The sequence below is a fragment of the Panicum hallii genome, chromosome 8 (genome assembly GCF_002211085.1).
Source record: "Panicum hallii strain FIL2 chromosome 8, PHallii_v3.1, whole genome shotgun sequence".
Taxonomy (NCBI): Eukaryota; Viridiplantae; Streptophyta; class Magnoliopsida; order Poales; family Poaceae; genus Panicum; species Panicum hallii.
In genome coordinates, this window is record NC_038049.1 from 487,575 (window position 1) to 512,460 (window position 24,886).

At 46.0% G+C, this 24,886-nt stretch overlaps 3 protein-coding genes and 3 pseudogenes across 6 annotated transcripts; all 6 read right to left on the bottom strand.

Annotated features, from left to right (window-relative positions):
* Positions 1-192: 192 nt before the first annotated feature.
* LOC112901975 lies at positions 193-1,539 on the bottom strand (annotated as a pseudogene).
* Positions 1,540-3,194: 1,655 nt separating this feature from the next.
* On the bottom strand, positions 3,195-4,941 carry LOC112902515 (annotated as a pseudogene).
* A 1,262-nt stretch (positions 4,942-6,203) lies between these two features.
* LOC112902516 lies at positions 6,204-7,133 on the bottom strand (annotated as a pseudogene).
* Positions 7,134-8,042: 909 nt separating this feature from the next.
* Positions 8,043-11,010, bottom strand: LOC112902961 (double-stranded RNA-binding protein 8-like). Its single transcript, XM_025972160.1, has 5 exons — positions 10,854-11,010; positions 10,660-10,724; positions 10,308-10,573; positions 9,426-9,639; positions 8,043-9,320 (listed from the first exon to the last, which is right to left on the bottom strand). The coding sequence occupies exons 2-5, from the start codon at positions 10,703-10,705 to the stop codon at positions 8,542-8,544; spliced, it is 1,305 nt and encodes a 434-aa protein (XP_025827945.1). The 5' UTR covers positions 10,706-10,724; positions 10,854-11,010; the 3' UTR covers positions 8,043-8,541.
* A 2,175-nt stretch (positions 11,011-13,185) lies between these two features.
* Positions 13,186-14,581, bottom strand: LOC112902292 (pentatricopeptide repeat-containing protein At2g38420, mitochondrial-like). Its single transcript, XM_025971294.1, has one exon. It carries the CDS (start codon positions 14,553-14,555, stop codon positions 13,326-13,328), a length of 1,230 nt encoding a protein of 409 aa, XP_025827079.1. The 5' UTR covers positions 14,556-14,581; the 3' UTR covers positions 13,186-13,325.
* Positions 14,582-14,606: 25 nt separating this feature from the next.
* Positions 14,607-24,386, bottom strand: LOC112902290 (regulatory-associated protein of TOR 2-like). 4 transcript variants are annotated; one of them, XM_025971290.1, is made up of 24 exons: positions 23,760-24,386; positions 22,495-22,597; positions 21,927-22,009; positions 21,671-21,829; positions 21,466-21,582; positions 21,183-21,340; positions 20,946-21,100; positions 20,683-20,827; positions 20,532-20,610; positions 20,314-20,415; positions 19,848-19,973; positions 19,633-19,716; positions 19,434-19,544; positions 18,993-19,346; positions 18,734-18,914; positions 18,015-18,626; positions 17,569-17,895; positions 17,350-17,473; positions 17,145-17,269; positions 16,928-17,067; positions 16,729-16,830; positions 15,974-16,059; positions 15,733-15,817; positions 14,607-15,617 (listed from the first exon to the last, which is right to left on the bottom strand). In XM_025971290.1, the coding sequence occupies exons 1-24, from the start codon at positions 24,084-24,086 to the stop codon at positions 15,282-15,284; spliced, it is 4,221 nt and encodes a 1,406-aa protein (XP_025827075.1). In that variant the 5' UTR covers positions 24,087-24,386; the 3' UTR covers positions 14,607-15,281. The 4 variants fall into 4 exon arrangements, with proteins under 4 accessions (XP_025827075.1, XP_025827076.1, XP_025827078.1 ...); XM_025971291.1 differs by having other exon boundaries at positions 15,227-15,617; positions 17,350-17,470; positions 23,760-24,385; XM_025971293.1 differs by lacking the exon at positions 19,848-19,973 and having other exon boundaries at positions 15,227-15,617; positions 17,350-17,470; positions 23,760-24,385.
* Between the last annotated feature and the right edge of the window lie 500 nt (positions 24,387-24,886).

Sequence of the window (24,886 nt, forward strand, 5' to 3'; positions counted from 1 at the left end):
TGACTAAAGTTTGCACTTAAAGATTAGTAACCATGACATATGTCTTTAGTGTATTTATTTGAAATTATAGATGCTGGTATACTTTTTTAGAAATTTGAGAAGTTTCATTATTTTTTTAAAAGAAGAACAAAACTACCTACACTACACAATGGAGGAGGGAGCATTCTCAAGATACAATTTTGATTGGATTATCTTAAACATTCCTCCAGGTATATGAGTCTGCACATAAATCAATCCCTCTACTTGTACGTGGTGGTGATCATCACCGGCACCGCCGGTGCATCGATGGCTACGGCATTGCCAGCGGTCCATGGCACGGCGCGCCCTTCCCTGTCCAGAGGCGCCATTGCTGGTTTTTCTTTCTGCTCGACGTCGTACAGGTTGCCCGTCCTCACCTCCTGCGCCAGCGCACACGGCGCGCAGAGCAGCCACTTTACGTAGTCCGCGGTCGCCGGCCGGCCACCGCACACGGAGCGGTCTGCCGGCAGTCCGAGCCGCCGCCTCATCTGCGCGCGCCAGAAGCCACTCCCGAGCGTGGCGTCGTGGATGTTGAGCGCGGCGACGGCGAACACCAGCACCGGCGCGGCGCAGAGGAGCGCGAACGTGAAGACGTGCACGTACATGTTGCCCAGTCCCAGGCGCTCCATGTTCCAACCCAACACGCAGAACGTGCACGTCAGCCACAGCGCCGCCACCGCCGGGTCGTCGGCGAGGTCGAACAGCCCGCCAGCCCACTCCGCCTTGGTCACCACCACTCTGCCGCTGTACTGCGACCGCGACGCGTTCACGGCCGTCGACTCCTCCAGGGCCAGCACCGCCTCGTCGCTGGACTCCCGGAGCACCGACTTTCCGCCGCCGAGCGGGCCGTAGACCATGTAGAGTGCGGCAGCGACGGGGAAGCCGAGGCCGAGCGCCATGCACAGGTTGACAGCCCAGTCGGGGCGCGTCTGGACAGTGAAGCTCCAGAAACAGCGCGCAGTAGGCGTACTGCGCGAAGCACGTGGCGTGCAGCAGCAGCAGCAGCACGACGCCGACGTGGAGCCGCTCCCGCCGCGCGCCGCCGGCGTTGCTGCAGTACACGCCACGGAGCTCGCGGGCGTCCGCGTCGCGCCACCGCAACAGGAGCGCCAGGTGGTGGCAGAGCCGCGGGTGCTGGTACACGCACATGACGGTGAAGAGCGCGTTCAGCACCTGGTTCGCCACCTCCGTCCACCGCCTGCGCCGGGACGCGTCGGGCACGGCGGAGTTGAGCGCCCCCGTCATGAGCAGGAAGACAAACGCGACGCCCGCGGCGACCAAGGCGAGCCACACCAGGAGCGCGGCGTTCGTGGGGTGCCTCGCCCAGGCCTTGCACCTGGCGCGCAGGGCGCGCCAGTCCACGGTGCGCGCGCGGAGGGTGGTGACGCTGAAGCGGTGCAGCCATAGTTTCTTGGATGGAGCTGCCCTGAGGCAGTCCAGGAACCTCTCCTTCTTCTCCTTGCCGTGCCTCTGCGTGGCAGTGGCGCCATGGCTTTCCATGGATGTCTCGTGAGATTCCATGGTGGGTAATCAAAAGTGCAATTTTATCTTCTTGTTTTGTATTGCTGTTCCAAAATTCTCCTTGACAGTCAGTGCTGTGTGGGGGGAGATCCCTCCAGCTTCAATATATGATCTGAATCTGTACACGGTGCTTGAAATTCTATAAGTAAGGAAAGGGATTAGCTCGGTGCGCATTCTTTCCAGTACAAGAGTGAAAAAGTGACAAATTTGGCAGGTAGCTGCTGAAACAGAAATCTTGGTCTCGTTGCTGATGCTTGAAACGGTCAGAAGGTTTCACCACTGGAAAAAGTCAAGGCGGGCGGCCGGGCACAGTGAATGGATTGGACCGATTCCTGCATTGCTGATGTGCAATCATAAGAGACTTCCAGCGAATCAACTTTGGCATGCTGACAAGGTTCTGTTCAGGCTGCACAGGACGGCCATTCAGACTGGACTAAGGGCCTGTTTAGATCAGTTTGCAAAAATGCAAAAAAAATTTTGCAAAGAAATCTTACCAATTTGAAGTACTAAATGAAGTCTATTTGCAAAACTTTTTGCATGGATGGGTTGTAAATCACGAGATGAATCTAATGATGCTAATTAATCCATGATTAAGCAATAATTAGCGGATGGTTACTGTAGCATCACTGTTGCAAAACATGGATTAAGTAGGCTCATTAGATTCGTCTCGCGATTTACAACCCATCCATGCAAAAAGTTTTGTAAATAGACTTCATTTAGTACTTCAAATTAGCTAGATTCCTTTGGCATCTTTGCGTTTACAGCTTTTTTGCGTTTTTACAAACTGATCTAAACAGGCCCTAAGCTGCGTGACTGCGTCTTGTGGTTTTCACATGATTACTGTTGATGCTATCAAGAATACTTGAATCTGCTCAGTACGCCAAAAACGAGTTTGACAACATGTAATATGGACGGCAAAAAAAAAAAGAGGAAACATGTAGTAGGTGCTTTCAGCACACCATGTAAGACTTTGATGCTGTTTAATTTGATGGTCTTCAGATTTTCCTTTTTTGAAAGATGGTCCGCAGATTTAGATAAAAAAACAGCACAACCATGGTAATCAGATTCCAGAGGTTCATAAAAATAGGCGGCCAACCGGGATCTGAAAGACTGGTATTTCTGCATAGGTACACTCTCGTGTATGCCGTTCTGCTTTTTCTTCAAAGATTTATGAATAGACACAGAAGAATTCAGGTTGATTATCTACCCTGATCATTCGCCTCTATTAGGTTCCCTGCCATTTCAATGTAGTGATAAAACGAACAGACAAAGTGATATAAACCATTGCTATTTCTTGTTGGCCTTCATCTATGCTTTCAGGCATGCAATCCATATGCTTGAGGATTGTCGCGCCATTTTAAAATTAGTTTCTGAAACACAATACGCATTCACTGACTAAACTGAAACAGACAGAAGAAGACTTAAAAAATGTCTTTTTTACTTGTTCCTTTTTGCAGTTGGGGTTTATACTCTCATACATCACAAAAGTATGTGTTTTAGTATATACACACCAATGAACTCCATAACAAACCGATTTCCTGTAATCCTGCTTTCACCAAGATAAAAAGGAGTGGAGAAATAGGAAACATGTAGGAGTAATCTATAGAGTTCATGCAAATCCTAAGCTACATGTCCGATTCCTTCTGCTTCTCTAGCTAGAGAACAATTCCCCTTGTGTACAAAAGAATGAGCCGAGACACCAGAGTCACCATATTGATGAGCTTCTTCACCTTCACCCCCCCCCCCCCCCCCCCCGCGCCACGCCTCCAATTTTCCAGCAGATGATAATCTATGGTCATAATCATTCACCATTGCTTGGCTCGGCTCTGACAAAGATTCATATTCCTCCCCCGGCGGCACAGATGTCGGTATCCAAGAGTTGACCATTTCCCTATGAAGAGAAACGCTGCATTCTTCAGGTTTTTCATCCTCGATTTGAACCACTGCAACCTGATGAACCGGTGGAGCCATTGTCGTGGTTTCGTCATGAACAACAACCAGAGGACCATTTGCAACCGTGATAGTTGCGCTCAACAACACGTCGTCATGATCACTGGACACTGCGAGGAGCAACGGCTGCCTCTCCTCGTGGCCACCGTCAGCCACCTTCGAGTAGAGGATCTCGCCGTCGACGTGGTAGAGATTCGCCGTGCGCACCTCCAGCGCCAGCGCGCACGGCCAGCACAAGAGCCACCGCGCGTAGTCCGTCAGCGACTTTGAGCCGCAGCACGCCCTGCTTCCCGGAAGGCCGAATCTCTTCCTCATCTGGATCCTCCAGTAGCCGCCGTAGAGCAGCCCGCAGGCGCAGAGCACCACGCCGGCGCCGCCGACCATGTCGCTGATGGCGTAGTCGCGGATGTGCAGCGCCGAGACGCCCAACACCCAGAGGGGCGCCATGCACAGCAGCGCGAACGTGACGGCGTGCACGTACGCGTTGCCGAAACCCAGCCTCTCCATGTTCCACCCCGACACGCAGAAGGTGCACGGCAGGGAGAGGCACCAGGCCGACGACGTGTCGCCGCCGCAATCCAACATGCCGCCGGCCCACTCGGGCTCGGTCACGACGTGCCCAATGGGGGTGGGGTGCATTTGTGACTGTGTCTCCGCGGCTGAATTGGAGCAGGCGAGCTCGTGGCACTGGCCGTCTTTGCCCAAGGGACTGCACACGGTGTACACGGCGGCGGCGACCGGCGCGACGACACCGAGCACGAAGAAGCCGTCCTCGGTGAGCTCGGGCCTGGTGGCCTTGGTGTACCGTGTACCCCCAGTAGAGACCGCAGAGCACGTACTGGCATACCACCGTGAGGTGCAGCAGCGCGACGACGACGGCCATGTGCACGCGCTCGCCGGCGCGCCCTTGCAGTAGGCGGCGCGGAGCTCGGCGGCGTCGTGCGGGCGCCAGCGGCAGAGGAGGAAGAGGTGGTGGCAGAGCGCGGGGTGCTGGTAGAGGCTTATGATCGTGAAGAGTGCGTTGAGGACCTGGTTGTTGATCTCGATCCAGCGGTTCCTTTCCGCCGGCGCCGGGAACGCCCCGTCGAACAGGCCCAAGAGGAGGAGCACCAACATGCCGCCGGAGATGCTGACGAAGAGCAGCCAGAGCAGCAGCGCGATGTTCGTGGGATTTTTGAGCCACTACTTGCACGTCCGGCTGGCAGAGGTCCAGCTGACGGCCAGAACGACACGGCCGGCGAATGGTTCGTTGCCGGATTTCTGGCGGCGGAAGGATGGAAGTTCGCCGAGGCAGTGCACGTGCTGCTGCGGCGTGTTGGGGAGGTGGTGCTCGGCGTCGGCGAGTGGCGGCGTGGAAGGCCGCCGGTAGTTGAGGAGCATCGGCGAGAGCAGCGCGGCGGCGCCGGTGGTTGGAGCATTGTCATTAGAGCTGGCAACGGCAAGGGCCGCCATGGCGAAACGCTAGCATCTAGCAACGACAACTTCTGTGCTGGTTTTGTGGAGAGGGAGATGGAGATGGTCCTGGGATGGAATGGAAGCCGTCATCAATCTTGGGCGTCTCCTTGGTCAAACTCGGGTGCTCATATTCATTTTCTTCTTGGAGTTGGAGACGGACGGAGGTCAGCAGCTGCTCTGCTCTGTGCCTCTCGCCATCGCCATCCCCTTCGCCTTCTCCACCCACCCACCATGCATCCATGTCCTCGCAGCTCCACGCGCGCACGGCGCCGGTCGGCCTGTATCCGGGCCGAGCAAGCTTTGCAGAGAAAGACCCCTCGGGCTGCTTGTCTCTATGCTCAGTGCCGAGCAGTGATGATGCCTATGTATCGCTGTCGAGTGTCTATGCTGAAGATGGAGAGTGGCAGTCTGGAGAGGAGACCGGGACTGGCTGAGAATCAAGTGCAAGAGTTGCCAGCTTACAGCAGTGTTGGGTTTTAGCCATTCATGGATGTTGCATATATTGAAGGAGTACTAGCTGGTGCTGAAAACAGAATAACGACGTTAGGGAAGGGGCAGCAACATTTTGTATTGCAGTGAATGTGAATAATAATGATTTTTACCGGGCATTTCATAACAAACAGCCACACATAAACACTCCTGAAAACATGTTAGATCAGCTGTTGTTCGGGCATTTGCTACATAATGCATGCTAATGCAGAAAGGAAACTGTTCTGTTTCTTTTCTGTGCAATCATATTTTGGGATAAGAGAAATTCAAATAATGAGTGACAACATCCAGTAACCAGATCAACCGCTCATCTATGACTAAACTGGCCATTAACTAACTACCTCGGTTCACATAGTTCATCAGGGATAAAATCAGCTAATGGCGCCATCAATCTTGGGCGTCTTGGATGGTCAAAATTCGGGTGCTGATAGTGATATTCTTATCCGGCTAATTTTCTTTTCGAGAACGCAGCAAATCATATGGCCGTCAGAAAACAGACCAGAGCAAGGAAGCATCAGTCTCATGTCATCTGCTGCTCTGTGCCTTGGCCAAGCCACCATTGCCTTCACTTCACCTTCTCTACCCTTGCCAGCATCCCTTCACCATCACGAATGTCGTGGGCTCTACTCCTCGCTTTTCACTGCCTCAGCCACCATCAATGGGATCGCAGCTCCACACGTCCACCATAAAGCTCGCCCGTGTGAACAGTTTTCAGCATAGTTTGCAACCAGAATATAAAGATCGGTAATAGTTGCTTGATTCGAAATTCACTAAGCCGACCAAATTACTTTAACCATGATAGAGGCCTCAACAATCTTTATTTGTTGACTGTCATATCCATGCTTCTTTGCTTTGAAGGAAGCACAGCGTTCAACTTCATCAATGACGCCTCCTCTTTCATCACCAAACTTGAACTTCAAATGCATCCAAGTATTTTGTACCACCGCAGCAACCACAAACCTTCTTAATCCACGTGGCTCACTAATAATGCCATGAAACAGCTGGGTTTCTTTCTCTAGTCCGCTAACAGAAGAACTAAGAAGCAAACTGAAACCATTCCGATGATGAACTACTTGTATGGTTGCCTCCACGGCACTGTGAAACATAGCTAATGTTATGTCAACTGCGCCACCGACACCATCAATACGACTCAAGAACGGTTTGCATGATGGTGTCATCGAAATCTGATACTCCATCGATTAATTGCACTCTCATCTGCTTCCGGTTCTCCTTTCTTCTCGATCCTCATGTCATACTCTATTAGGACAGCAGAGTACCAGTGGCGGAACGTGAGCTGAATTCAAGGGGGCTAATTTAAAATGGCTGCTAAGAGTAGAGAGCACATTTACATGGATGCATGCATGCATGGAGCCATACAAGAGAGAGAGTTTTCACAGGAAGGGGGGCCGGAGCCCAACTTCGCCTCCATTGCATTCCGCCAGTGCTCGATACCTCATCCTGTAAAATCATTATTTCTTTCAGTAACTATTTAGAAATAGTATTTATTTCTATATAGAAATATGCCCATGCATTTGTGAAATTTGAGTTAAGAGCATATATGATGGGATCACCCCTACTCCGATTAAATATGTATAATTGCGTAACGAGTCTCGAGTGTCACGCGTAGCGATATAACCATATATCTCCACTGAAGCAGAAGCAGTATCCCAACGTAACTGTATTGGGAATATTTGCATCATTGGTCGCGTGGAATGAAGTTGGCAAGTTTCCTGCATGATTGCACTGTCCAAAACACCGACGCGTTACAAACTCCATGTGTCCAAAACACCGACGCGTTACAAACTCCATGCGTCGGTTTAATCGGTCAACTGCTTCTGCAATGAGCTTGGAATTGAGTTTTTCTTCGATTTTCTTCTGCTTTCCAAGTGTTATTCGATTTCTATGTGTTGTTTAGGACTGAGCTTGAGCAGGTATGCATGATTTCAAGGCCAACTTTCACTAGGTCAAGCTACTAATTAGGAGCCCCTCTTAATATTACGGTCAAAGGCTAAAAGCTACAAAACCTAAACTAAATCTAGTGTCCTTATGACACTTGACACTAGAGAGGTGTCCAAGCCCTTGACACGCATTTCCATGCAAATTGAAAGGTCTTCTTTCATATTTCATTTGCGACAACCAATATTCGATATCCGCTTCAAAATACACGTTAATCACAAATGGTTATCATTAGTTACCGAAACTTACCAAATGCATCTATCGGCCTAAGATGCTTCAGCGTATGTGTCGCTATCAGGTCTACGCTGAAGATGGACCGGCAGTCTCGGCCTAAGATGCTTCAGCGTATGTGTCGCTATCACGTCTATGCTGAAGATGGAACAGCAGTCTGCAGATGACACCAGGAGGAGGATGTCTGAGAATCAAGTGCAGAAGAAGGCGCAAGGTTACAGCAGCGTTGGGATTTAGCCATTCAGAGATGTTGCACATATATACGAGGTGTGGTAATTGGTGCTGACAACAGAATACTAACCACGTTAGGGGCAGCAACATTTGTATTGCAGTGAATGTGAATAGCGAATACTTTTTTTGCCGAGCATTTGGATAGCAGACAGCCACACACAACTACTCTTGAGAACATGTTAGATCACCTGTTCAGGAATTTGGTGCATAATGCATGTAAATACAGATCATGCGATTCAACCGTTCAAATATGACAGGGAAAATCTGACCATAAACTAAGTAGCTTGGTTTACATAGTTCATCAGGAATGCAATCGGCCAATGATGGCAACCATAAATTAACTACGTTGGTTCAAAAGCTCCCATCTATTTTTGTTTCACAGAATTATCTCTGAACTGGAAAACTCAGTTTTTTTTTGCGTGTCGATACACTATTATCATTGGAGGAAGGCCCTTACAATTGGAGTCAACCACTACAATTTATTTTATGCTCATATATCTCCCGCAGACTGATTTGCCTCCAGCAATGAATGCATCCCTTATATTTTGGTCGTCTTTCAGAAGATTTGCTGTTCTCTAGAAATACATCCCTAGTTAGATTCCACCAATTCACCACTTTGGGGTGCTTCTTGCTTAGGAGTTTCTGTTTCCTCACGCTGCATCACTGCAGCATTGCTTGGTGGCTCCTCCTTCACATCACCAATTCACCACTTTGATGTGCTTCTTGCTTAGGAGTTTCTGTTTCCTCGCGCTGCTTCATTGCAGTATTGCTTGGTGATTCCTTCACATCTGTAGCGTCCCTCTTAAATTGCAATGCTACATAGGCGCTCACTGACTCCTGCTCTACAACTCTAGCTTCCATGTTAGGCTTCACCACTTCAGCACTATCGAGTGGCTCCTGTTCCACACATCTAGCTTCCTCATTAGGTTCGGCCGCTGCAGGATCTCTGGGTGGCTCCAGTTCTATTATCCTAGCTTCCTCATCAGATTGCAGCATTACAACTTCCTTATTGAATTGAACCATTGCAGCATCTCTAGATAAGTCAGGTTCTACTCTTCTAGCTTCTTCATGGTGTTGAAGCGTTGGAAGCCCCTGCTTTACACTTCTAGCTTCCTTATCAGCTTGCAGCATTGTCATATCTCTAAGAAGCTCCTGTTCCAATATTCTAGCTTCCTCGTCAGGATGCAGCATTGTACTGTCCCTGCATGGCTCCTCTGTTATAGTTGCCTGCATTGGGACATCAGAATCATGAACATCCCCAGCCTCCCTAGTCCTATCCTTTTCAGCATCAACAATCTGGTCGGTCTTCCTCATGAATTTCCGCTTGTTCCATTTCTTTTTTCCACCACTTTTCTTGATTTTAAGTGATTTGGGGGTTTCAGTTGGCTTTTTATCTGTCTCCTTAACTTGCCTTTGTCCAGGAACAACAATGTACTTCATGGCACCATTTGCACAACCTTCTGATTGACCTGCACAAAACATTGCCCATTAATGGCCCAATCCAAGACAAATCCATAAAGGAGGGATAATGTTTGCATACCGAATGGCTCTGGATTGAATAATAAGAAAATTACCCTGGATTGCAAGAAGAGCTGTTCGGGCAGCTTTTATCTCTGCATCCTTCTTTGTTCTAGCTGCAGCACCTATGTATTGTATGCCACCAATCTCAACAGTGCATACGAAAGGAGCTACACCTGAAGCTTGCTTAGAGCAAATATAAGATGGAATGGCGTAATTCATCTTCTGAGCATACTCCTGAAGAAGATTCTTGCACAGGCCAGTCTCTTGCTGCAAAGCATAGTAAGATGTATCAAAGCAACATGACAGTCAAGAAGAGGTACTGCGCTGCTATGCTTCTAAGGACTATATGATATATTCAGATTATCTAGAAACCATGTGCTATATGCATGGCTCACAAACTGGGCAGAACAAATTCGCAAGCATCTTCCTGACTAATTCCCTACTATATTTAGAGGATATCTTAGCATAACCGAGAGCTTCAATAGTTACAATCAGATGGAATAACATATTGAATTTGGGGAAATGCCATGAAACCTAAAACAGACTTTCATGATTGTACTCAGGTGCTGTTAGAACTTAGAAGACCACAATTGAACTAATCGACATTACTTAAAAAGCTAACAACAGCAAGGAACATACATTTTATTAGCAGTCTTCCAATACATTCCCTGAAGGCTTCACCATGGCAAGTTAAGTAGGGCTAAACATATGTAATTTAAAGAAGCATGTACATGTTCTAGGCAGCATACAACAGTGAATGAGTCAGTTCGTTTTTGCCCAAGCACAAAAGGACAAAAGATTGCAGATTGCCACTCATTCACATATAACTTGAAGTTGATGGAATGAAAAGATTTTTCTTGTTGGAGGCTGATTTTGTATAAAACTTAGAATCTCTACTTCCTTAGCAACAATATCTGCGTAAACGAGTAACTTACTACTGCTGGGATGCTTTTAGTTTCAGTTGCTGGAACAGACTTGACTATCTCCATAAGCGCAACTTCAGCGGCCGACTGTTCTGCAGCCTTTCGGCTGAAGAATCCAGGCAGCGAATCATACTTGGTGTTGTTAACAACCACTGTGGACTTGAATATTGGTTCATGGGACGGGCCCTCTTTGAGGGTATGATACTCAGGGGTTGGGAGACCAGCTTTCTGCGTGTACTCTTGCAGGCGGCTCTTGAATACGTAGCAATTCTCAACCCCTGTGCGAAATCAAGCATACAGCAACTAAGAAAACGGCAGTATTGCAATGTTGTTGAAAAAAGAACAGAAATTTGGAATGAACTACCCTGGAAGCCTCCGGTAGGATCAGGGGCGGACCCAGCATAGGACATGGGTGTACACCCGATAATTCTTGCAAACGAAATCGAAGTTAGTAGGTAATATATTGTAACTGGATTCAGATCCGAATATAAATACTTTTGTTAGGGTTTGGGGTGCTCCGTCTCGCACAGCAGAAGTAAAGAGAAGGGGTGGGCATACCTGGAGGATGCGCTCGTCGCCGGCAAAGGGCTGGGCGAAGACAGGACAAATGGCGCCGCCGCTCGCCCAGTCGTCGCCGCCAGGGAAGGAAGAGCAAGGGAGGACGGAGGAGAGAGTCCGAGAGAAGGGAAAGGTTTAAGAAACAGAGGGAGGAGAGGAACCTCAGGCCCTGAGCGGGGAGCGGCTGAGCCCAGGGCTGTCTATGAGCCGAGCTCGAGCGACGGAGCGAGCCTGCCACTAAAGCTGGAGGATCCCGAGCCGAGGTTGATCCGAGCCCGAGACGTTTAACATTTGCGAGAGTATAAAAGAACAATTTTACCGTAGCGATACAAGACGTACGTACAAAGGTGGTCTTAGTAGAAATTTTATAGATATTAAATGTTATTGCTGATATGACAGAGTTATTACGAGAAGAGATAGAAAGAGTGCCGTACATGTGAGAAGAGTTTCATCCATATAACACTCATCAGTTCGGTTACCAAGTTTTCATGGTCGTTTGTAATAGTATAATAAAACTACGCACTGAGATTTAAACGCATTTAATTCGATAAATGAATGAAAAGAGAAGCATATTTAGATATTTAGTTTTATTCCCTCTATTTTCTTTTGATAGTCCTATTTTCAAAATTGAATCATTCTATTTTGATAGTCTCATTTAAGTTGGTATCTTGAAAATAGTATGGATGGTCGTTCGATTTCCGTGTAAAGTGATTTCTCTTGAAAAAAGATTAGTGTATGTAATAATAACATCAAAAATAACAAGTCGTAGTTAATCTCGTAGTTAATGAGATGATACACAAGGTTCTTCTTCTTATCATTGTACCAAGATAGAAATACTATATTGTATCTATTTTGCTTGTGCAGCACAGTAGTTCGCTAGCTAATGCAATACTATAGCCTCTAGCTATATTATTTTAACTTTTGATGGTTGCAAATTTAATTAATAGAGGTAGCAGGGTGCATGCACATGCCACGTAAAACTGAAATACTCGAGTTTCAACGTCAATCTCGGATTATTGGAGCTCACGAGCTGCAGGTTAGATCCAAGCTTGGCTTGATTGCAAATATAGATTAGCTTGAATTGAACTTTTTAGCAAGTCAAATATAAATAGCTCGTGAATTTTGAGCTTTTCTGTTAACCCTACTTATGGATAGGGGTGAACCGTAAATACTTAGCAGGTCAGCAAGTGTAAATTAGCAAGTCATCAGACCGTAGTGTTGGGACGAGTACGCATGTTAATACGGTGGGCACCCTCATCGTTGCTAAAGTCAAGGTCGTGACAACCAGCATCGTGAAGAATGGGAGGAAGATTTTTTAATGAAGGAGGATGGGTAGCATGTATGAAAGTGTTAAGAAGTGTTAGAGGTCAAATTTTATTTGAAAGAATTTTGAATGAGATGTTGTCATACAAAATTTATTTATATCGTAATCATATCTAAATCGATAAGGATAATAAATGCTTCATAGTATCACCTGTAGCAACACACAGGCATATTTGTTAGGGTCATAATAAATTATTCCAACTAAAAGAATCTTATTCTACCTAAGTATTAGAAAACATATCCTGAAATACTTCAAATCATATAGTGGAGCAAAATATTACATTGATAGATATTTTATATGCTAGCTATATAACAACTAACATCATCTATAAATAAAGTACTCAAACTACTAAACGAACATGCACAAGATATGTAAAATTTTTATTATTTATTTTTGAGAAGCTATTGCCTAAAGAGGAATGGGATGTATGTTTAAGTAATGCTTCTTTAGCTCGTAAAATAATATATGTTTCAAACTAAACCATAATAATTTTTATTCAGAATATGGTTAAGTACTAGAAAAATATTTAATTTTAAAGATCATGTATACCCAAGTTTTAAAGTTTAAAGTTCAGATCCGCCACTATGTAGGATGGATTAACAAGCTACCTGTAAAGAAAAGAAAGACACTAACGGCGTAAACTACTTAAAAAATATTTAAGATACCTTCTGGACGAACATGTAGCTGTATGAAGTGACTGGGTACTAGCAAAGATCATCCAAGAAATTGAGCGAAACTGGCAAGAATCAGATGGTTGGGTTAGAGGGGAAGAAAATGTTGGGGAAGCTTACTCATTCCGATAGAACGGCCGCGATGATGGATCCAGCAGAGAAGTTTGTGGTGGCATAGGGGTTGTGCGTGTTTGGCTCTAGCATTTTTATAGGTAGGGATTTCAACTGAACGGCAGTGCTTAAATGCAAGTCCCACCGAACGGTGATGTTCAGGTATTAGAAATTGTGCGTAGTCATGGAAGAAGCGGGGAGCTGCGGCCACGATGCACGCACGGGCTTACTGTAAATGCACAACAACTCTCTTTCAAAATATAAATGCACAACAGCAGCCAGCAGGCCTGCTAATTGCGGGGGATTATTGCTAATTGCTGAAGGAAGTCACTACGGCGGCCTCCGAGCATGGACCCTCGTGGCCTGTCACACAACGCTCCTTCTCCCTCCAATGAGCTGCTCAAACGCCGACGCATCCAACCGGCCCGCGCAGCCGTCACGCAGGACTTCCAGCAGCAGCCCCCGCGCCCGCGCGAGATGGCCGCCGCCACGCAGCGCGCCAACCAGCTCCGACAGCGCCGGCGCATCCCACCGCAGGCCCCGTCTGACCACCTCCCGCGCCACCTCCCTCGCGGCGTCCATGTCCCCAGCGGCCACGCACCCGGCGACCACGACGCCGAACGTCGTGACGCCGGGCGGGCACCCTGCGCGCTCCATGCACCCCAGCATCCGGCGCGCGCCGGCCAGGTCGCCCTTGTCGCACAGCGCGCCGACGTAGACGTCGTAGACGCGCGCGCCCGGCACGAGCCCCCGCAGGAGCATTTCATCGAACGCCTCCTCGACGGCGTCGAACGATCCGTTCTCGCGGAAGGCGCGGAGCACCCGCTCGAACTCCGGGAGACCCGGGCGCGCCCCGTCGGCGTCCATCTGCTTCGCCACGACCTCGTACGCCTCGGCCACCATCGCCTCCCGCAGGAGCGCGTCGAGGACGGCGTGGTGGTCCGACCGGCTGGGCGAGACGCCCCACCGGCGCATGTCGTCCAGGAACGCTAGCGCGTCCCGAGCGGGGGCGCAGCGGCAGAGGGAGGCGAGGACCGCGCGGCAGTGGCGCTGGTCCGGGTCGAGCAGGAGGCCGGGCATGCATCGCAGGAGGTCGACGGCGGCGGTGGGTCGCTGGGCGCGGCAGAGCGCGGAGGTGAGGATGCGGAAGGTGGTGGCGTCGGGGGCGGCGTGCGGCGCGGCGCGGAGGAGGACGGAGGGGGCGACGCGGAGGAACGCCGGGGAAGAGCAGAGCGCGGCGAGGAGGGAGTTGAGGGCGCGGGTCGTGCAGCGGGCGGTGGAGAAGAGGGTGGCGACGGCGGCGAAGCGGCCATGGCGAGCGAGGGTTACCAGCAGGCGGTGGTGGTGGCCGGTGGCTTCCGGCGGCGCTACGTCGTGCCTCATCTTCCCTTGTGCAGGCACAGCAGCTTGTACTCTGCTCGTGTTTCTGACAAAACAAGATGACGCGGAGCCTTTTTGTTTCTGTTCCTGATGGCTCTGAATTCTGAAGCGAGCCCAATGCCAATGGGCCGGACCTGCCTGGTGATCACTCACCAAGAGCCAAGAGACATACATCTCCTTTCTATCAGTCCACTCAAGGGTCCAGTGATCAATCATCACAGATAAGCACTAGCCCCATGTATTATATATATACACACCACAAGGGCCTCAGGAAAACACATCTTCGCACACATTACACTGGCTCAAGACCAGATAGCTGACAACTGTACAAACACGATCCGTAATTTACAAAAGGGCAATCTGAATGCAAGTGACTCGAGGACATTCATTCAGGCCATACCAACCCCATCTAGTGCTATATTAGCTGGACAAATGCATCTATCTATTCGGAGACATGTGCATGCATTCTATTTCCACCTTGGGCCCATATGCACAGCACAACCCCACTTAACCCAGGCAGCAGCAGCCCCTACCACACCTGATTTATGGTATCAACCATCTCCAAACCTTTTTACAGTTGGTAAAAGCAAAGGAACGGACAACCCGAATGAGGTGACTATTTACATTTCGGTTAACCTAGGTATGATTAATTTATTTGGGGTGAGCCTCCAAGTTCATTGACAGGACCAGGGTAGGGGTTCACAAACCTTCTGCAAGGAGGCTAATGAATCTTGGCTTCGCTGTATCTTACAAACTGCACACGTCGCCCAACAGGCAATATGAACCGAGAGCTCCGGTCATATACCACCATGTTGTCGGTGACCGGGCTTCACATCATCTTGGATCTTGTAGCTGGACCTTGGTGTGGACCCATCACTTGGCCAAAGAGATAAGGCCTACTGGTTGCATTGTTGATGCATGTCAAGGGATGTCGACCTCATCTTACTTGTAATTTTCCTCAGCATAGATAGAGACAAGAGCATTATCACCAGCACCAGCGGCCAAGAGTGATTTGTACGGGTGGAAAGAAAGGCAGTTTACACTGCCTATTCTTTGGCCCATAAATGATGGCTGGTAGCGAATTATCGTCAACTGCTCTCCTTCAAGACTGAACACTTTAATCATCTGCTTGGCTGAGCCACTTGCAACAACTGGGGCATGCCGATGAACAGCTAAAGCGGTAAGTGAACCCCTGTGTGCCTCAATAGTCAGGTAGGGTTCTGCTGCCCTTCTAACATCGAGAAACTGAATGTCTCCAGCTTGAGATGCACTTACAATCTGTGATACCATAGATGATAGAAAAGGGAGTCTTGTAAAGCTTTGAGCAAGCCCGCAGTTGCTTTGACAGCTGAGAATAGAAAACATAGCAATGCAAAGAAGTGGTAGTACATACCTTGTATGGATCAAACCCAGGTTGAAACCCTATGCCCACAACCTTTTCCATTCTTGGGGCATGTGGCCTTGCCATATAGATCAGCCTACAGTATAGGAAAAGAATATTCAGAGTAAAAAAAATGATATAGGTTGACAGAAAAGAAAGAGGAAGGATGACATTTGACATTGGATAGGGCACATATAACATTTGCATGGTATGCTGGCAAAAGGACAGAGGATGTAGATGCTATTGTACTTACCTATCAGGAGAGCGAACATCAAATATCCTGACAGAACCATCAGCAAAACCAGCAGCAAAGTGTCCAGAGCGGACCTGAGACGCAGACTGAAACAGAAGCAACAAGCAAAGGTCATGCTCGAGAACAGATAATGCAAACAAGATTAACATAAAATTTCATGTCTGTGGAATGAAAATACATGTGTTCTTGAGAACTTTCAATATGTTATAGGAGAATAACAAGATAAGCTGATAAACCATTACACTGGAGCACAGTACTTATTTTTTGTTAGTAAAAAAACATAGTTTTAGACACAACAGGAGAAAATCCTTTGGAAAATTCCTATATTTGCCTCTTCTCACATTGTTCAACCTACTTGAGACAAGTTGACAATCATACAGAAAGCAACACCAAAAGCCACTTCCACTCATAAAACCTCGCAATTTCAACTGCACACAATTAGGAGTCTAGGAGGGTGCATGTGCATTAATATAGTGTACCTCAACTCTTTACTACTACATGTATTTTGTTGTCAATGTAACTATCAAATACAAACCCTGAATTATATGATACTGTGCCTAGCAGTCAAATACAGGTACACGATAATGTTGCAAGTTATTGATTAATATAGCACAGGAATATCAAGTAAACACAGAATCACAGATCTATGGTTATTTCCTCAGTAAGGAAGTGCAAAATAGCCTACTCAAATAACAAAGGAAGTTACTTGAACTAATATTTGATTGCTCATATAGCACATGGTAACAAGAACTTACCAGGGCAGAAATTGCACTGTCAGCAGATGACTGAATGGTGCTGAGAAGTTGTTCCTTGTCAAGATCCCATACCAAGATGGAAGACATGTCACCAGATGCATACTATTGAACAACAAAAGGAAGCAAGTTCCTGTATTAGAACAGCCTACAGCACATAAAATAAAATTACAGAACCAATGGGAAAATAATAGAATATTACCAGGCAACCAGATTGCTGCTGCCAATCGATCACAATACTGCGACCAGCAGCTCGATGACCCTGAACCGATGAGAAAGCAGTTACAAGTTTTTGTCCTCCCTTTTGAGTAAAGTTTTTCCATATACGTACATTTCCATCACCTGCAACATGAAAATTAGATAATGCAATGATAGAAGATATAAGTATACAAGGAAAAGCATAGAGAAGAGATGCATACTTGAGGCAGCTAAAAGCAAGCTCTCATCAAGCTCATTGATAAGCAAGAGTTTCGATAGCCCTCTGTCGGACAATTTATGGTTTTGAAAAGAGTTCACTGGTAGTGCATCATCGTAGTTCCACACTCTGACATGAGACAGAACTTTAGCACAACTGCAGTAGTGCATTTCAAGCACCAGGATCGTTAATTGAAATAACAATTTCACCTTATTTGTTCATTTTCATCAGCTGCAATGACGATTGGAGAAAATGGCAACAATAATGCTGCTTTTGTACCTGAATCAAACCTTGTATCCCAACTAGCAATTTGGCTTGTCATCTTGCAAGCTGCTATTCCCAGGGCCCACAATAATAATTAAAAAACAGATAAATAAGCAAGAATATCAATAAAAATAATGTAACGCCGACTAATGTAGGCCACGTACATGATCGCTGGCACTTAGCAATGCAATCTAGTGCAATTTGTTCTCTCTCTTCTCTTCTAGCATGGGCTTCTTCATTATCATCAGAACCAGTTAAAAGTGGCCTAGCAAAGTGTCCACAACTCCAGTTGTAAATTGTTGATTGGGGAAGTATGCTTAGTTCAGCATTACTGGGAGTCGCAGCAGAGCTTAAAAGGGGATCAGCTAAGCCCTCAGGAGAATTCATAGGATGTGATTTGAACTCCATAGAACACACTCGGCGTAATCCTGTAAGATAATCATGTTGAGGGGGGCTAACAGGAGGCGTCCTAAATGCAATTGAGAAGTTTCCTGCAAAATATTCGAAGACTCAATTCAATAATTATTGTCTTTCCCTGAACAACCAGCGCACAATATTGAGGTATTCCGGCCTCCAAGGACAGCAAGGAAAGTGAGGGAGTAAAACTCACCAGAATTCATATCAAACCAGGAAGAAGAGCGTGCCATTCCAAAGTTTGATGGAGGTACAGATGTCTCTCCTTGATGTGCACCTCCACTGTTAAATCTACTATTTTTCATGACCACTTGCTCGACACCTATAAGGGACAGTGCTCTCCGACCAATAGTTGCAATTCTTGGGTAAGGATCTTTAGCAACAGAACACATAGTTGATATATATTGAGAATAAATGACACTGTCAACAGGCCTCGATCTAGTGTAGCTGAGGCCACCATTACTTGCATTCTCCCTCAGTAATATGCCTGAATCAGAGTGTTGGGAAGAATCATCTGACTGGGGAGAGCCATGCATGATGCTACTTGTTGCAATCGGGCTGCTCGTAGAAACCTTTCCATCACGACCAGTGGCACTGCTATCACTGCCAACCCTTAGCACAGGACCAATATGAGAAGCAAGGCCACTGCTGCCTTGTCGGATGTTGTTGGGACTGTAGATATTGTTTGGACTACTTATATTGGCCAGTGATGGTAGTGACTTCAGCAATGAATTGGTTTGAGGTTTCCAATACTCAGCAGCAACAGATTTGAGATGCTTATTGTGACCAGATGCAAAACGAGTAAGCGCTGGAAAAACATCAGATCAACTCAAAAAGGTTAAAAAGAATATTCTATGTTCAACATAATAAAAGGGTGCCCTACAAAAAACGATATAGTTTTTCTAATGCACATACCTATAGCAACCTCACATCTAACAAGGGGGCTACCATCTGAAGAGACCTGCAGAAGGCTTCGAATGACATTTATTTCAGCTTTTACTTTTTCATCGTCATCAGAATCATCATCAACACCATTTGATGATGTTGATCCCATATCCAGGAGATTCCCAAGTGCAAAAACAGCAGAAGCTCTGACCTGGCAAGACCAAATATTTAATAAATATATTGTGAAGAAAGCAAAGGAAAGAACAGATGAAATATGAAGGCATTGTACCTCAGGTTGTGGCTCCGATAACAAATAAATTAAAATTTCTGGTGCATTTGATTGCAGACCAAGTAACTGAGCCTCAGGAAAATCTTCCCAGAGTTTGCCAAGGCATAAACAAAGCCACTGCAAAAGCAAAGGCTCTGTCTGTGCATCATGAGGATTTTCAGGTTGCAGATGTCTCAGACAAACATCTATAAGACATGCATGAATACAGGCCTCTTGACCCTTCCTATGCCCATCCACAATAACTGCTAAAACGAAAGCGGCCATTGCACGCTGCTCTGGGTAAGCATCCAAACTGTCAAGAAATCTGATAAAATATGCATGTCCTCCATCTTTAACCAAGTCAACCTGGCACGACTGCCATTTGGGGAAAAGTATATAGGTTAAACACCTGATCCTTACAATACAAAGGAACTTCACAAGACTCCAAACAAGAGTGCATACCTTATCAAGAGATAGAATTTTCGTCCATATGAACACAAGAATTTGACGCAACTCCATTGCACTTGTTTGAAGCAGTTTGAGCACATAAGGGAAGATTCCAACAGACAGGGCCTAAAAGAATGCGGCGAAACGGTTTGGCATAGAATATAAATAACAAGCACTTGTAAAAAGGTACATGCAGAAGAGCTCAAGTACAAACCAAATCAACTGCCCATGGTCCCATGTCAAGAAATCTTCCAAGCAGAACAAGTGCTCTAAATCTATGTGATTGACTAAGCAGGACCTGCACAAAACTGATGTAAGAAAGAAAGGAATGGGAAAAGAAACATAGTAGATAGGATAATTTAAGGGAAAGCATGCGAAACATTTTACTAAATTAAAATTATAGAAGCGAAGAGAAAGGAAATGAGGTACTTCTAAGGTTGTGATTGGTAGGCTGCATAAGGACCTATCCGGGCTTGCATAGTGCAGGCTTGGATGTTTGGTAGCCTGAATAGGCCTGTTAGCCAGGCTCCGATTGTGCAAATGGCCCTGTACGGCCTGCATAGTGGGAAACGCAAATGAGGCTCGTCTCCAGTTGTGCAGGCTGCACAGCACCCCGGATGGCCAAGTTTTGGCCCCAGCCTAGCTACAACTGTGCAGCCTAGGAAGCAATGCAGCCATTCAAACAAAATCTTATGCAGGCCAATACAAGATATGCAGCCAACCAAACAAACCCACAAAATACTACATAAGCCTGGCTTGGGCTGGCCCTGCATAACTCCTAGCCAGGCCAGAAATAGACCAAGTAACCAATCACACCCTAAAGAGCTAACAGAGTTAGACTGGGTTTTACAAATGATACTGACCTTTACGAAACTGTAACATAAAAATGTCTTACCTGAAGAACTATAGGTAACTGTTCAGGGGGCTTCTTGTCCTCAGAACCATGATCAAGCCACACTTCAAAAGCCGTCAGTTGTTCCGTGAAAAAAGGGCTCGGCTGGTTTGAATTAGCAGACAAATGAATTGGATATAGTGAAGTGATTATATTCAAATGGCAAAATAATACTAAACAACTGATGTATTTCTTAAAGGGCTAAGTAACAAGTAGAAAACCTGAAACTCTGCATTTGGATCAGCAATTAACTGAGGAAGCTTGGAAAGGCAAATCTCAGCAGCCATGTCCCATGCGTCCCTGGGATTTCACTAGTTACAAAATGCACAAAATAGCTAATGCAAAAACATAAGGACTAGTCAGGTTAGCTACCACATATGGTGTTGATGTGTCGGTGGTAACAACGGGTAAGAAATTGGAGAACAATTTGCGGATCGCATGATTCTCTCAGCAAGCAAGAAGTTACGGAAGAGACTAGCAACCAGAAGATCTTGCCTGAAAAGCCTTTGGAACAGATCTGCACAGTGAAACTTTGTCATAAACCCAATACAGCCAGACATTTACTTTAACTCAAATGATCTTCTCTGATTTTCTTTTTTCTCAAAAAGATTATATCTATCTCCTAGATGGCGTACCATGAGGAAGAACATTCCATGCAATAGTGTCTGTAATGGCAGTGAAAATCCAATTCAGCTCTCCAAGAAGAGTTTTACGGTCATTTTGCCTTCCAGGAATTTGGTCAATAAGAGAATGATCCATAGAACCACGGAGTAATGATCTCTTACAAAACCTGCATAGTTTATAGGCATGGCCCCATGTAAGCACAAAATGCAAAGTAGAGAGAGAGAGAGAGGGAGAGAGGGAGAACAAACCAGTGCAGTGCCATCTTGATGGGTGTTGTGAGGCAAGCCGTAAACACATCAGCAGGAAATTCTGCACTCTGGGGAAGAGTTTGATGTGCTTCGCAGGCAGCAAGAAGAATGCAATCCTTCTGCGAAGATGAAGAGGAGCTAGAACTCCAGTCTAGGCGCTGAAGTAAACAAAAGTCACTACGTAAATTAGACAATTCAGGAATAAGAACAAAATAGACACATAAATCATGATTACCTTCAACTTCAAGAATAAGAGATATAAATTAATAAGCATACAGCATACCTCTAGAAAAGCTTTCACAATAATTCCAGCTGCTGAGCAGTCAAAAACATAAATGGAAGGTGTTTTTAGCCAAGAATCAAGATCAGTAATCGGAAGTGGAATATACTGCGTGTAACTCTGCAAAAAATTACAAAAAAGACATTTCATGAAAGACGCCTATGATAAGTACATGCAGCAATCAGTACAGTGTCTTAGTAACATTTACCTTGTTAAACACCCAAATCTCACCATTAGTTGTAGCCTTTGGTACACCATGGCCATTGTAATGGAAAAGGACTCTCTCTGATCTGGCATATTTGCGGCAAGTATTACAAAGCTTCTTAACTTCCTCCACAGTTGGATCTAGCTGAAGCTTGTAACGAGCCTGCAAGCGACATTAGTATTTAGGACATGAAGATGCAAACCATCAACATCAAAATTCAAAATACCACAGAAGTTAAACAGGAAAGCAAGTTCCTCACCTTAGGTTGCCAGCGCTCATACTGTGAGTGCAACGTTTTTCCAATATTTTCAAGGGCTTTAGGAGGTGCCATAGAAAATGGATCTGAAAAGAAACAAAAATCTATGAGCAGATCTCAAGGCAATTCACGAGGGAAATAACAGTATTTAAGTACAAAACTATCAACCAATATGAATTCCCATGTCTAAAATCTAGTAAATAAATTTTCCAGTTTCTTGACAAATAATTTTTCAAGCACTACAAAGTTATACAATTTTCATCCCTGGGATTGGTACATAAAATGATCTAAAAACTATGGAGCAAAATAATGTCATATGGGAACAGTAGGTAGCAGACAGTTCATTGCTATGGTTATTTGGCACTGAGATGCAAAAGGTTACAAAAAAAACACAGTTTCAATCAAATGGTGAAAAACAGATCATTTTTTAGTGCATCCTAACTTGCAAGGCATATTCACATAGAGATGAGCTCAATTCCACAAACATCATCGGCAAAATCAGATGCAGATAACTGTAGTTTTTCCTCAGCTAATAAGAAATTTGAAAATATACACTCAAATAAACATTTACCTATCCAGCACTCCATTCTTGCGCAAGGGGAGATTTTAATTACATCTGGTGGATCAACACTAATGTTTAAACATAATACAAGTGCAACACATCCAGTCTTCATCTGCACAACCAAAATCATCATTAGTAAATGTCATGTAAACATGCGGACAACATACAAAAAACACGGAGAATCATCTCATGGACTGACAAAACAAAACATTAAATAGCTATAAATTCCATAATGACATAGTAATTTATGTTGCAGACCAACACTCAAACCATTGCATGCCAGCTATAAATACCCGATGCCCCATCTGGTCTGGTGCTTCATGCAATTGCAATATGCACAATGTGGCATCCCTAAAACCACTGTGTGCTTACAAGCCAGCTTTGTTACAGTGGAATCACATAGGCATTCTTTAAGCCTCCAGTGGCACTAATAACTTGGGCAGCAAACTTTGCTTCACAATGGGTACTAAACGACATGATCCATGTTTTAACTTATAGTTTCACCAACAGTAAACCAGCAACCAAGTATTTCTTTAACAATATGATGCCAGTCACTGATAAGTAGTGTCACTTGGAAGGGAGACAAGTCATTCATTCTGAATGCAATAGCAACTATTGGATCCCAAAAATACTTTGAGGATTCTGCAATTTCCATTTTGTTGTATATGTAGGTATGTGGAAGCCACCATAATCATCACAACATTGACAGGACCTGTTAGGCAAGTCCAGGGTAACACTGTTTACTTGGTATCCAAAAACAGACTGGTCAAAAACTGGTCATCACCATGCTATGCTTAACTGGTCCAAAAAATTAAGAATGCGCACGAGTCTGATGTCATAGCAGGCTACAACAATTTCCATTTTGTATTAATTATTGTTAAAGCCAATCAGTGCGATACACCTCAGAAGCAGAAGATACTCAGCTGTGGCAAACAATAACTCACTCCACCACATCACAATTGTCATGCTTGCAAGACTAGCGAACGTGTCATTACTTATTATGTGACTTTCGAGGTCTCATTACATCTGGCAGCGCCGCAGTTAAAATCGTTTTTTGTAACGGAAATTTTGATTAACGATGTTGAGTTTGCAGGTACTATATAACAACTTCACCCGACCAGCCGCTGCCCCCTAATTTACCATTTTTAAGCTTAATCAGTTAATTGCAACCCTATGAATCCCCCCAAGCCGAAACACACCGAATCCAGCAAACAATCAAGTATAATAGCAGAATCGGTAGAAAGAGCATCTGCATACTGGATCGCATCCATTACCCGGTCCTTTGGGCGCCACTTGGAGACAAGGCCGCTGGTGGAGGGCCCGGCGGCGGCCGCCGCAGCCTCGTCGATCCCCTCGTGGCGCTGCTCGCACAGCACCACCACCTGGGGCAGGTACGCCACGGGCGCCGGCTTCTCCACCTCGGCGGGTTCCAGCCCATTCCTGGGCTCCGGCCCGTTGGCGACGGGGAGGTCATCCGTGACGTGGTTGTGGTGGTGATTCGGCAGCGGCGCCGTGGGCGCGGCCGTCGATGGCGACGGCGACGGCGACGGCGAGGACGAGGAGTGGACGAGCCTGGACGCCATGAGATCTCCCAATGCCATGGACGCTTGCTGTGTCTCCTGCCCCCTCAGCCCGCAGCCATGATGAGGTCGGGGAGCTTGGTCACCTACATCGATCGAATCCGGCCAGCTTGGCGAATCGGGAGGGGGCAGCCAGGTGGTCAGTGGGGCGGGGAAGATTGGGCGGAGGTTGTTGGGGTGGGAGGGGTTTAGGGTTAGGGTTTGGACGCGGCTGGAGGAGAGAGAAAAGGAGGAGGTGGGAAGCGGCGTCCCGGTGCGGTGCGGGAGGAAGCAGGCAGGCCGACGACGCGAGAGGCGAGGCGAGCACAGAGATGGACGGGCCGCCGGAAAATCACTCTCTTTTTCCCATGTTTTTTTTTCTCCACTACTAGTATATGTAGTTTTGGCATGCCACGCGTATCCAATTTTACAGTTTTCGCCCCCATTTATTTCATCCACGATAAGAGGTCTTATATCAATTTTAGAAAAAAAACGTACGCATACCTTTATAAACACACACGCATGCTCATCCTTATAAATATACGCACGCAGCCCTATCTTTATAAGCATTTTTGAGAGACTGAGCTGACAGACGCTATATGTAATTTATGTAACCGGCTTCTTTTATTTATCGAACAGATATATACAGAAAAAATAAATACACATGTTAGAATTGACTTGCAGTAAAAACATAAACAAAAGCAAATAGACCTATAAAAGCAAATATGTAGGGTTCACCTACTACTACCTCCGGCAAGAAAATTTACATATACATATAAGATATATACATATATATATATACATATAAGATAAGATAGTACTCTTAGAACATAGAATTGTAT

What these genes read in the sequence shown, in the direction of transcription:
- LOC112902961 (XM_025972160.1), bottom strand. Translation starts at nt 10,705, where the DNA reads ATGTCCTATGCTGGGTCCGCCCCTGATCCTACCGGAGGCTTCCAGG. An exon ending in TCCTACCGGAGGCTTCCAGG is followed by an intron (nt 10,574 to 10,659) that starts GTAGTTCATTCC and finishes GATTTCGCACAG; the next exon opens with GGGTTGAGAATTGCTACGTA. An exon ending in CTAAAAGCATCCCAGCAGTA is followed by an intron (nt 9,640 to 10,307) that starts GTAAGTTACTCG and finishes TATGCTTTGCAG; the next exon opens with CAAGAGACTGGCCTGTGCAA.
- LOC112902290 (XM_025971290.1), bottom strand. Translation starts at nt 24,086, where the DNA reads ATGGCATTGGGAGATCTCATGGCGTCCAGGCTCGTCCACTCCTCGTCC. An exon ending in TAGATGTGAGGTTGCTATAG is followed by an intron (nt 18,627 to 18,733) that starts GTATGTGCATTA and finishes ATGTTTTTCCAG; the next exon opens with CGCTTACTCGTTTTGCATCT. An exon ending in CTGGGTTTGATCCATACAAG is followed by an intron (nt 15,618 to 15,732) that starts GTATGTACTACC and finishes ATGGTATCACAG; the next exon opens with ATTGTAAGTGCATCTCAAGC.
- LOC112902292 (XM_025971294.1), bottom strand. Translation starts at nt 14,555, where the DNA reads ATGATTGATCACTGGACCCTTGAGTGGACTGATAGAAAGGAGATGTAT.